Below are 13,258 nucleotides of genomic sequence, written 5' to 3'. Positions count from 1 at the left end.
AGAGAGAGAGAGAGAGAGAGAGAGAGAGAGAGAGAGAGAGAGAGACTCCCCGAGATAGGACCAATGGAAGAGAGAGAGAGAGAGAGAGAGAGACAGACAGACAGACAGACTCCCCCGAGATAGGACCAATTGAAGAGAGAGAGAGAGAGAGAGAGAGAGAGAGAGAGAGACTACGCAAGGTGGCAGTCATTTGTTCGGCAGAGCATTGTGGGAGATTCCTGAGTTTGTTTTGGTTACGGATTTGACAGCTCTGGAGGTGAGGTGGGTGTCCTTGTGTTTTTTACTGATTTAATGTTTATTTTGCTATATTTTTGTCTTTTTCATCGTTTAGTAAGCGTTTGATGTTATTTTCTTATTAACTTGTGTCTCATTCCAAGTGTTTAATGCGTTTATAGTAAGCTAAAGAGTATTTTGCATATGTGTTCGTAAATATTCGTATTTTATGTAATTAATTATTATTTTAATGTTTAATGGAGCTAGTAGTTCACAACATGTTAAAAGGAGTCTAATTTGGAGGCTATAACTTTCTTTAAATGTATTATATAGACTATTGGTATTGATATACGCGAAATGTCAATACGTGAGTCACTGCGATGTTCCAAGAAGTTTAATGTGCGATCTTCCAAGAATTTTAATGTGTGTTTACTAACTTAAAGATTAATATTGTTATAATGGTGTTATGGATTCACAGGGAGGCTGGTTTTTGCTTGTAGCAGCTCTAGAATCTTATAAATGCCTGTACTGAATGCAATGTAGGTAGGAGAGGTCAGTCAATGTTAGTTGTTTTAATATTCCTAAGTGTTTACTGTGTTTGTACTTAAGTTTAGAAATATTTTGGTGATTTTAGGAAGCTATTAATTCACATTCTATTAAAAAAAAAAGGAAAATACTTTGGCCTATAACTTTTATTATATTATATAGGAGACAGAATATCAATAGCTGTAGGTCATTATAGTATTTCTAAGTGTTTAATGTGTTTAGACTAAGTTGATATTGATTTATTTGTAGGACTGACACAAGTACCTCATAATCCATCAAGGCCAAGCATCCTTGTATGACTCCACCTATTCATTTACATGATCTTCAGTCTGTAGTAATAATAATAATAATAATAATAATAATAATAATAATAATCTGTCTATCTTTCCAGACACCTTAATAATAATAATTATAATAATAATCTATCTATCTTGCCAGACACCTTAAGAATAATAATAATAATAATAATAATAATAATAATAGTAATAATAATAATAATAATATTAATTATAATAATAATAATAATGATAATAATAATAATAATAATAATAACAATAATAATAATGATAACAATAATAATAATAATAATAATCTATCTATCTATCTATCTATAGCCCGACGCCCTAATCCCGCAAAGGGTGGCCGCAGACAAAACGCCTCCAAGTCACTCTGTCACCCACCATTTGACTCCCCTCCCCCCAACTCACCCCCCCCTCCCTCATATATCTCTCAACTCCATCCCTCCACCTCATCCTCGGTCTACCCCTCCCTCTCCCTCCCTCTGCCTCACCTACATACACCCTCTTAGTCAGTCTTTCATTCTCCATTCTCTCCACATGTCCAAACCACCTCAGTGTATTTCTCCTAATCTTTTCAACCACATCCACATCTACCCCACAACGTTCCTTCACTTCTTCATTCGTCAGCCTGTCCCTCCACGTCACTCCACATGCTCCTCTCAAGTAACTCATTTCCACTGCTCTCACTCTTGACTTGTTCCCCTCTTGCAAGGTCCACGCCTCGCTTCCATACGTCAGGGTAGGGATCACAATACCATCATGCAGTGACTTCTTAACTTCCATACTCACCTCCCTATTTCTCATCACTGCTTTCAGTGTACCAACAACCTTTCTTCCCTGCTGTACCCTTTCACGTACTTCATCCCCCAAAGTTCCATCCTTACTCATCACACTACCCAAGTACTTGAATGCACTCACATTCTCCATATCCTCACCATCCAACCTCACTGCACACTCTGTGACTTCATTCCTCTCAAACACCATAACTTTACTTTTGTTTACATTAACTTTCAGCTTCCTCCTCCTACACACTGTCCCAAATTCATTCACCAAACCTTGCAACTCCCATTCATCTTCACTCAACAATACTGTATCATCAGCAAACAGCAACACCAGAAGCTTCCAAATCTCACCCTCATTCATTAGGGTCAGCCTCACATCCACTGCCCTACCTTGCACCTCCTTTACAACCCCATCCATATATATATTAAACAGCCATGGAGACATCACACACCCCTGTTTCAGTCCCACACTGAGATCAAAGAACTCACTCAGATCACCATCCACTCGCACCGTAGCCCTAGCTCCCTCATACATACTCTTCACAGCACTCAACAATTTCCCCTCCACTCCATATATTCTTAATACCTTCCACATACCTTGCCTATCTATTCTGTCATAAGCTTTCTCCAAGTCCATGAAGGCAGCATACACTTTCCTTCCCTTCTCTAGATACTTCTCCACTAAACATCTTAGAACAAATATCTGATCTACACACCCTTTTCCCTTCCTAAATCCCCCTTGTTCTTCTCCAACTAGCTCCTCTGTCATATGCCTAACCCTATCAATGAGTATTCCACCATATATTTTACCAGTCACACTAAGAAGGCAAATACCCCTATGGTTGCCACATACTTCTCTCTCCCCTTTTCCTTTGTACAGAGGAACAATTATACCTGATTTCCAGTCCTCTGGAACCTTTCCCTCTTCCCAAGCCAATAATAATATTAATAATAATAACAATAATAATAATGATAATAATAATAATAATAATAATAATAATAATAATAAAAATATAATAATAATAATAATAATCTATCTATCTTGCCAGACACCTTAATAATAATAATAATAATAATAATAATTTTTTCAACAGAGGCCAAAGAGAGGTGGTTGCCAAAAAATAAACCACCATGAGGGAGAGAGAGAAACCCCCCAAGCCCCCAGGAGGCCCAGAAAAATCCAGAGCAAAGGCTTCAACCAGTAAAACATCCACATCGAAGCCCTCAACATCTTCTAGTAAAACATCATCATCATCTAGATCATCTTCTAAGGCTCCTACATCATCATCTAAACCAGCATCATCATCAACATCAAAAGCATCAACATCATCAACATCAAAAGCATCAACATCATCAACATCTAAACCAACATCTTCATCATCATCTAAGTCTAAACCCACAGCAGCAGCAGTATCTAAACCATCAACATCATCTAAATCATCATCTAAGCCACCTACATCATCATCTAAATCATCATCATCTTCATCTTCTAAGCCTAAGCCCTCATCATCATCATCAAAACCTCCATCCACGTCAAAAACATCATCATCAACTCGAACATCCACCACATCAAAATCCTCCACTAGGGACCCATCAACCACTCGTAAGGATCCAGCATCATCTAAGACATCATCATCCATTAGAACATCATCACGGCAGCCAGAGAAGGGTTCATCATCATCATCATCATCCTCTAGGAAACCTGGTGGCAGCTCAAAGATTAGCAGCAGCAGCAGAGATATTGGCAGGTGGGTCATTATTATTAACTCTTAGCACCTTGTATAATAATAATAATAATGATAATAATAGCTAATGATAATTACGATAGCTTGTTATCACCCTTTTTCTGTGCATGGTGCACATAGGTAATGTGTTCACTGTCATTTTGATAAACCTTAATTATGATATAGAAATAAGTCTCCTTGGTTGCTAGTTAAATCAGCCCTCCAGTCTGACTAGACATGGCAGTCAACTGAGCTGAAAGCAGTAGAGATCTTCTTCAGGTCACAGTAAATACTGTTCGGTAAAGTGGATTTGATATTATATGTTCCAGAACTGATCAGTCCAGCAAAAGTCGAGAGGAGAAAAGCAGGTCGCAGAGGGAAAAAGGCCTTGGAGAAAAGGACCATAAAACCTCATCATCAGGAAGTAAGATATCATCAAGCCGAAGGGAACGACCGGAGGATGGGAGGAGGCGAGAGGAGAAGTTGTCCAGTAACCGTGAAAGAACCAAGGATAAGTCAGGTGAGAAAGGTTAGGGCATCAGCCTTTTTGCATTTTTATGTTGGAAGATTTGTTGGCCTTTTTACTGATCATTTGCATAATATGATGGATAGTCATGTATGCAACATCTTCTGTTTGGTGAAGTATTTTTACTTATAGTGTTTCTTCCTATCTGCAGATGATTTTATTCTGTTTGGGAATGTTTTGTTACATGGGAGGGATTGCTCTTGTTATGGTGGACCTAGCCACATGTGGATGTGAACCTGGTGGACTGCAGGATGAAGGCACCCTTTTCCTGCTGTCCACCATTCTCTTTTTCAAGGGATAGGGAGGCAGTTAATTAACAGGTTATATCAGAGCCACCACATGAAGGCATCCTTCTCCAGCACTAGCACTAACCCTAGGCTGTATCATTTTTTCAGGTGGAAGTCAAAAAGATCCTAGTAAAAGTAGAAGCAGCAGGGATAGCGAAGGAAAAGGCAAATCATCTGACAAGTCCCGTAGTAAGACAGAGAAGGAAGCAGAGCACAAGAGCAGCAGCAAGAATGATAAAGAAGAGAAGAATGAGAGGGAGAGAGTTAAGAGTTCAAAGTCAAGAGATAAACCAGTGCCACAGGAGATCAAGAATGTATTGCACAATGGGGAAGTTGATTATCATGGTATGTGCTTATGGGGCTCCAGCATGCTTGCACATCTTGGCCTTGGTCACTTAATGGTGGCTTTCCACACTGCTCGATCTCTACCAGCCTCTTTATTCAGTCCCTCTTTCCTGATGTCACGGTCATCGACCTCATCCCAGGTCATTTTTGGTTTGCCTCTTGCAACTCGACCCTCAGTGTTCACACTTCTCACCCTCCACAACCATTTGTCATCCTCCATCCTTTCCACATGCCCATTTCATTTGTAAGTCCCATACAGAACTAATTCTCGTTGTCAGTAGTGAATACATGCTAGGACTTTAATTTACAACTGCCATAATGGTACAGTACCAGTAGGGATGTACCTGTATCAAACACTTCTATGGGTCTTGCATATCAAATCAGTAAAGTCTGTGAAGATAAGTAAATAAATGAAATTAATAATAATCAAATAATCAAACTGTTTACTGTCCCAGCCTTTAATTCAGTCGGTCTTTATGGACAGCGGATAACTTTTCTGATCACATGACCACCACTTCCCCCTGCCTCTTGCATGCTCAAAACCTCTTCTTTTGCAGATTTAGGTGTTGATGGTGTAGAGATATCCAGTGAGCAAATGCCCATTAGTCAAGAAGCAGAAGTGGTGGAACATGCATCAAATAGTCTAGAAACTATGGAATCTGGTAAGTATAGCATTTTATTTTTGTTATTACGTCTATAGTGCACCTAATGAAGATACCTAACCCCTTTTAGCTCAGTTGATGGCCAGGTGTAGTTAGATTGAGGGATTGATTTGATAATTAACTAAGGTTAGGATGGAGACTGAGAGACTGACTAGAAGAGTGTAAGTCAGTGAGTTGGAGGGGCAGACCAAGGATGAGATAAAGGGATAGGATGGAGAGATATATAAGAGAGGGCAACCAAGTAGCAGAGGACAGAGTTATGTGGAGGTGACTTATTTATGGCCACCCCTTGCAGGATTAAGGTCTCTGGCAGTACATAGATAGACAGGCCTTTTTCTACCTCATCAGTAAGGCTCTTTGAATTTCATGCAACCGGAACTTAATACTGAGGTTATGGAAGTAACCCAGTTGTGTAAAAATAATGCTGGTCATAAAAGAAGAGCTTTGGAAAGGGTGGTGATGATGCTGGTGATAGTCCCCCTTTAGCATGTTTTCCTTTGGTTTCTGAACCCTGGATCATCCCGTCCTGCAGTGCAAAAAAGAGATTGGGTTGATGATGATGATGATAATGATGACTGGTAATGATAATGATGATCATGATTGGGGTGATAATGATGATGCATTTTCTTTTTTCAGGTATCTCACTTTCATCACCTCGGGACTTGAGTGGAGATGATGCAGAAGTTGAGGAGTCCATCTCATCCAAAATGGTTGAGGTGGATGAAGATGAGCAAAATGTTGACGATGATGATGAACTATTGATGAGCAGAGGAGGGACGACACTGGTGAATGAGGAAGGTTATTCACTCCAGCCCTCTGTCACTGCATCCCAGCCTTCTTCACTCCAGCCAGATGAAATGAATGGTGAAGGAGGTGAAGATTATGAAGAAGATTTTGAGGTAATAAAAGCTAGTTGAAAGCTCTTACACTGCATTCTTTTGCATCGTATCATGTCAATATCCCAATACAATAAGAAGGAGGGGTTGTGATTTTTTTTTTTTTTCTTTTTGAGAGTAATGAATCAGGCTTTTCAGATGATGAAGGGGGCCCATAGCATGATGATGATGATATTGTAATTATGATGATGATGATGGTAATGATATTGATTATTTTTATTTTACTTCAGGACTATGAGTCAGACTTTGAAGATGATGAAAGTGGCTCAGGACATGAAGATGATGATGATGATGATGATGTGGAGGGAACCCCAGACAGTGATGATGATGATGATGATGATGATGATGATGATGATGATGATGACGATGATATAGTAGGCATCATCGCGGATCCCGAAATGATGGAGGTGTTGAAGGCCTTGAAAGAGGAAAACAATTTTGATAAGAGATTGCAGCGGGATTTTAGCATGGATATTCCAGACCAAAACAACACTGCCCCCACACCCATGCCAACCACACACAAAGGTTAGTAAACAATTATTGATGTTGTGGTTCCAGGCTTATTTGAATATGAATCTGATAGGCCCCAGGCTGGAGTTATATTTTTCATGCTGTCCACCATATTATTTCCTTGGATTGGGAAGTTGGGGGACATTTGTGTAACTGGACAGCGGAGCCACCTAGTTATATCAAGACACTGATTGAAACCAGCTTTCCCTAGTACCAGTAGACAGTAAACGGAGGTAGAACAAGATTAGTTAAGCTATAGTTTCCTCACATTACAATTAGTTCTCATAGTTACCAGTCCTTAGTTTAAGGTTGTATCATTAATAACACTTTCAGCCTTGGCCAGCCTCATCCTTTGTATTCCCATAAGGATGCAAATTCCATAAAGAAATATACCAGTGAGGTGATGGGGTCTGAATTTTGCACTCATAGTACGCAGTTTGGGTTTCAACTTGCTTAGCCCACACAGTGTTATCATTACAGGCAAATATTGGAACAACTTGAAATGATCCTTGGACCTAAGGAGTTTTATTATCTTTTATTTTTTTTTTTTTTTTCCAGAGGCCTCAATAGAGCAGTACAGTGAGGTGGAGGCCATAGAAAAACCCAAACCAGTTGTGGCAAGACCAAAGACGTCTCGCACCTTCGTCAACTTTGAGAGGGCAAAGAAAAAACAGATACAGGACCAGGTGTGTTGTTAATACATATACCATAGTTGGTTGTGTTCACCTGACAACCAGGTCACTTCCACAACCTGAATATTAGATTCATTGAGTCTTAATTATGAGGTATTAAATGCATCTCCTTGGATATTAGTCAGATTTACTCTTCAGTCTGACTACACATGGACATCAACTGAGCTGAGGATGTATGACAGATCTTTGTTAGCAACTCTTCCTAAGCAGTTAATTTTGTCTGTTACATTTTGGCATTTTCTTGTATGTTGCATTTTGTATATCTTTTTGTTTCTTGTATATCACTCTTTTGATACTGATATACTTTGCATTGATGACATGTAAAATGAATAGAGGCTGCTTATCAATCTCAGCATTCTCATTTCTGTGCATTCCATTTCTCTATGTAGCTTATCCTATTCTCTGACAGGCCAAGTCTCACTGCCATACAGCATAACATTTATCACACAATTCAAAGAGTCCAGTGAAGATTACAACATCTCTTCTTTCATATTCGGTTACATCTATTTATTCGTTATTCAGTTCAGCCATTATGTGTTCCTTTATTTTCAGGCTGCGTGGCGTATAAGTGGACGAGGGAAGACCTTACTAAGCATGATTCAGCTAGACACAGTCAGCATGGATTTACTGACAATGACACCAGCACCTTACGAGACATATATTGCTAGCTTTGGACATTCTAACAGATCTCAGGTAAGTTCTCGTGGTAATTTTATGTTGTACAGTTCATGCAGCTATTATTTTTCTCTCTTAACTATACAGTTCTTCACCTAATATCTAGGATGCTTTCATGCCAGATGTTGCTTGAAGTAAAACGTCTTTATGTATAGTAATTTATATACTGTATATGAGTACTGTACCTATATTATGTATTTTTATTCATATATATAGATACCACATACATATATACTGTTAACATCTTACCTTTTTTTTTTTTCCATTTATTAGACACATGTTCAGACAAACGAGGATGCCCTAAATGAGGAAGTGCAAACAGATGAAATAACCACACGAGACAAATGGACCCAGAAGCCTCCACACGTCTCCTTTAAACTTGAAGACGGGGAGGACCACCAGTTACCAGGACCCCAAGACTATCTAGGGGTTGGAGGGGATTTGGACCCAGTGGAATTATCAAATATGACTCGGAGAATAGACAGTACAGTGCACATGGCAGCTTTCCTTGCCTCAGCATCACAGGTAACTACCGTACTGTATTGTTCTTTCCCCTCCAACATTCTGTTCCAACTAACACTAAGTGATTTGATTTAGCTAAGTATGCATTGTTGGACCCTGGGAATAGTAATTTTTATGGTTCAGCTTTGAAACTGAGGCAGCAGACTTATATAGTAAACCTAGTGGACTCCCCTATGTGTGAAGATGTGGCACTGTCACTGGTTAATTTCCCATCCTAATGGCCCCTAGGTGATGCTGGCAATACTAGAAGAGGAACAGCTTTGGAGCTTAGCAGAAACTGAAGGAAGCATGGAACCTTCTGCAGCTATGGAGGGATTAGGCTTCTTCCACCCTCCAGTCCCCCTTGGAACTAGTGTTCAGAGTCTGCTAGATTCTCGCCACATTCCCTTTGTTCAGTTCTGTCCTACTGAGCCCACAATGCTTTTGTCTGGACATGGCTATAATCCAGAGGTAAGAGTCTTGGATTTCTATTATGATTTAGTTGGAAATGAATGATTAGGAGAACAATTTTAAATGAACAGCCTTTAATCAAGGACTAACTGCAACATGTCATTACAACATAATGCACTTGAAATGGGTGCTAATGAAATGCGTGTTGGTGGCCTACTCTGTCTGTGGTTTGTACAAAAACCCTTCCATCCACAACCATGAGTTAGTATTCAAACTGTGAGATTGGCCGAGTTCTATCAAGTGAAAACAAACCACCTATAGGGATTCATAAGGCATTAATCCATTATCTGTCAAGTTCTGTTAGGTGAGGAAAAGAACTGTACCTCTCTTCTTACAGTATGAAGTAGATGAAACAAGTGCAAGGGAGGTTGCTGAAGGTGGACTGTTATGCCTGTGGTCAGTTCAAGAACCCTCCCGCCCACAACACATCCTCTGCGCCCGTGCCTCACCCACAGCTGCATCTTTCAGTCCAGCCCACCCTGCCCTGGTCCTGGCCGGGCTTAAGGACGGGACCATAGCAGCCTGGGATCTACGGGAACCACTAAAGCTACACACACTTAAAATTGAGATTGAGAATACATGTTGGAGAGTCAGAGTACCATCATATATTACAGGTACGAGCTATACATTATAAGATTACTGAATGACATCTTGACTTCAAATCAAGCAGCATAAACACAGAGCTTTTTATTCAAGGAATGCACATAGAAAGGGTACCAAAAAAAAGTCTTTGAAACAGGTTGAAGGTAATGTTGGCAGAGGCAGACATTATGTGGCATGGGAGAAGGGAGTGGAGCAATATAATGATAAGAGGAAAGGAAGCTGGAAAGGACTGTATTAGAGAGTGAGAGAGGTATGTGAAGACAAAGAAGGCTAGAGGTGGTTCCATCCAGGGTTTCCCAGCAAGGAGCAAAGGTATTGGAGATGATGAGTGTTTCAGTCAGCTCTACTTGGATGTAGCAGCACATACAGTACTTTTAGCAGTCTGTCGTTCCTTTCACCATCATAGCATTCAAGCTGTATTGTTGGGATATCATAAATTCTTACAGTTTTCAATACAATGCATCATTGTACTGCTGAAATATAATGCACTTCTTTAACTTAAATATGCTAGGAAGCACAGAAGTAAATGAGTTATTGCTGTAATGTATTTGGAACTGCCGTAAAGTATATGATTTACCTCTGTTATTCTTCATGCCCAGCACAGAAGGAGTATAGATATTACTAATGATCTTGTTTGCTTCAGCTTGTGATGAGGAAGGAGAGAGTGAGGGTAGCAAGATAGTGGCAATGGAGACAGTCACATCAAGAGAAGACCAGGAATCTGATATGCAGGGATCATTTCAGGTCAGTGAAGCTGTTATAATATTTACATCACTTGACTGGACCATTTGCTGTAACCATGATTCATTATGGTATATAAAGACAAGACAGAATATACAGGTGCAGAGAGAGATGTCTTCACTTGGTGGCACTGATATAACCAGGCAACTCCTTTGCCTGGTTGTACAAATGCCCCTCAGCTCTCTCCCCATCCCCTAAAGGAGGATTGTGGATTGCAGAGGAGAGGAAACTGCAGCCTGTAGTCTACTGAGTCCACATTCACAACGACAGTGGCTCTTTATTTGCTTTGCAGGTTGTGACGCTAAGTAATGTTGGTGTGGTGACTTGGTGGGTGGTTGTTCGTGCTCCACTCACCAGTTCCTCAGAAATCACACCCATTATTAAGAAACCAAGCAGTGTAAATGAAACAGTTGGCTTCACAGGAGTATCACCGAATCTGGGGGCAGCACCATGGGCCAGGATTGCACTGAACAAAGCTGCAGTCATCAATATAGGAGCAACATTGTATGGGTGAGTATTGGTACCTTTGATACAGTACTGTTTCATAACTAGAACTGTAATAGGGACTTGGACTGTAAAATGATATTGCATGTCACTGTTTGGTCAAATGTTTGGATGCTGTTCTTGTCTTTCAGTCATGTGAGAACTCAGAATGATGTCAGAAAATTCATCATCATCATCATCATCATCATAATCATCATCATCATCACCACCATGCCATTTTCTGATGGAATAATCACCGCCACTTCCAGGCTGCTTTGTCTTCCCATACCTCTCTCAAGCGCTCCTTTACCTGGTCCTTCTTTTTCATCAGTGTACTATTCTACTGTGTCCTCTACTACCGTACATAATCTCTGCCTCCATGGATATTACCCATGATCTCACTTTCACAGCCTTTCATTGGCACCCAGTCTATATACATTCCTTGAACATGTCCATTACATCTCAGTGTATTCCTTTTTATCCAGAAAGTAAGCATATATTCTCCCACAGAGAGGCACAGTTATCAGCAGTAGGAGGTGTGGTAAGCTGCAATGATCTCAAACTAGACCCAAGTGATCCAAATCGCTTCTATGTAGCAACTGGGAGTGGATCTGTGGCCCACTGCTCACGCCATTCCTCTCGGCTACACCCTAAGGCATTCCTCCCAGAGATAGGTCAGTTATCAGTTGTTACTTACCATTAAGCGTACCTAAGTAGCTTCTAATTTCACATACCTTTCTTAAAATGACTCAGTATATTCTTATTTAATCTAATACTATATTCACTAGTCTGATGTAATTTAACCTACCCTAACCTGACCTGACTTAACCTGCCAGACCTACCCTACCCTACCCTACACTACTCTGCCCTAATATAACACCTCTTTCTCTTCTTATAGAGCCAGGCTGTGAAGCAGTGTGTGTAGCAATTTGCCCTCATGATTCCCGATATATTCTGGTTGGATGTTGGGATGGCAGTGTGCGTCTACATAGTGTTAGTTCGGAGAGACCCTTAACGTCTTGGCAATCTGCACCTGACTCCTCTCCCATTGTGGCCCTACAATGGTCACCAGCTAGACCTTGTGTCTTCTATGTCCTCGACTCTAATTCTAGGTAGGACAGTTTGTCGCTTCTCTGGTATGTGTTTAGATTGCCTGTATTTTTTTTTTTTTTTATTGTGCTTATTGCTGTGGATCCCAGTAGGAAAGATGAAAACACATTATAAAGGGAGAACTAAGAAGTTTCTCACCCTGTCAGACTTCACATCTGGGACCTAAGTGCTGGTGACATCTTCCCTGTGCTAACCATAGAGGCTGGTGGGTTGGTACCCGGTAGCCTAAGTGCCTTCAGTATTGCACCCACCAAGATACCATCGCTTCAGCCTCTACATACGGTAAGTATTAACCTGTTTAATACCTTGTCAGTTTCATAGCCTCATCAACTTCCATACCTCCTTTATTCACACACTTAGTTACCATAGCTAACCACAGATTGCTGTAAAAGAATCTGTCATTTGCATTCGTCCAGCCAGTTAAATTCCCAGTCATTTCCCAAGCCTCACCAACTTTCATATACTTATTTAATATTATCATCTTCCATATATATATATATATATATATATATATATACACCTCACATTCTCATATGCCATTTTACCATATTCATCCACAGGTGCAGTATAAGAGGCTGCTATGTACATTTTTTTTTCCTTTTAGGTGTTTGCCATGGAGTAAGGGCAATAATTGCCAACAATATCTGCAGTGACATATATATAAGCCTATATCAGGCATTAAATAAATAAATATCCTTAGCCTTAGGTTTTTGTGTGAAAGAGGAATAACTATCTATGGAATGTCATTGTTTATGAAAATTTGAAATACATGCCTCTCCCTCAGGTGTTTGCTAGTCAAGAGGGCGACCTGGTTCTTCGTCAGGTGAGTCCAGAGTTTTGTACCTATGAAAACCTGGAAGACTACAACACAGAGCTGGAACGCTTCACCTATTATGTTAACATCATATAAAAATAATGCAAAAATCTCAGATGTGTCATAAGACTTGCAATAGTGTCAGAGTAACATCTTCTGACTCTTTTTCACAGTCAGAGACAAAAGTTTGAGTAATATTTCACCTCATCCATATGTCACTTTCTTCCACTGGCCATTATTCCTGAGCTGAGAAAGGCTTAGTGTGTTTCTCAGCCCAGAGTTGATTCTCTTGGATATGATGCATCAGGGAGGAAAGTGACAAACATTCCCTGTGTGTGAAGTAGATACAGTGGAATATATTGCTTGAAATGTGTTATC

At 40.1% G+C, this 13,258-nt stretch overlaps 1 protein-coding gene across 1 annotated transcript; it reads left to right on the top strand.

Moving 5' to 3' along the window:
* Positions 1-2,971: 2,971 nt before the first annotated feature.
* Positions 2,972-12,976, top strand: LOC145409548 (uncharacterized). Its single transcript, XM_080279936.1, has 17 exons — positions 2,972-3,588; positions 3,894-4,084; positions 4,486-4,722; positions 5,280-5,384; positions 6,021-6,283; positions 6,511-6,805; positions 7,361-7,476; positions 8,035-8,175; positions 8,431-8,682; positions 8,908-9,129; positions 9,467-9,743; positions 10,376-10,476; positions 10,766-10,983; positions 11,467-11,630; positions 11,855-12,068; positions 12,213-12,348; positions 12,851-12,976. The coding sequence occupies exons 1-17, from the start codon at positions 2,972-2,974 to the stop codon at positions 12,974-12,976; spliced, it is 3,675 nt and encodes a 1,224-aa protein (XP_080136062.1).
* Positions 12,977-13,258: the final 282 nt, after the last annotated feature.

The sequence above is a fragment of the Coenobita brevimanus genome, chromosome 81 (genome assembly GCF_032717465.1).
Source record: "Coenobita brevimanus isolate Jiangsu-jjx chromosome 81, ASM3271746v2, whole genome shotgun sequence".
NCBI lineage: Eukaryota > Metazoa > Arthropoda > Malacostraca > Decapoda > Coenobitidae > Coenobita > Coenobita brevimanus.
This window is presented reverse-complemented; position numbering and strand designations above follow the sequence as displayed.

What these genes read in the sequence shown, in the direction of transcription:
- LOC145409548 (XM_080279936.1), top strand. Translation starts at nt 2,972, where the DNA reads ATGAGGGAGAGAGAGAAACCCCCCAAGCCCCCAGGAGGCCCAGAAAAA. An exon ending in GACATTCTAACAGATCTCAG is followed by an intron (nt 8,176 to 8,430) that starts GTAAGTTCTCGT and finishes TCCATTTATTAG; the next exon opens with ACACATGTTCAGACAAACGA. An exon ending in ATAGGAGCAACATTGTATGG is followed by an intron (nt 10,984 to 11,466) that starts GTGAGTATTGGT and finishes ATTCTCCCACAG; the next exon opens with AGAGGCACAGTTATCAGCAG.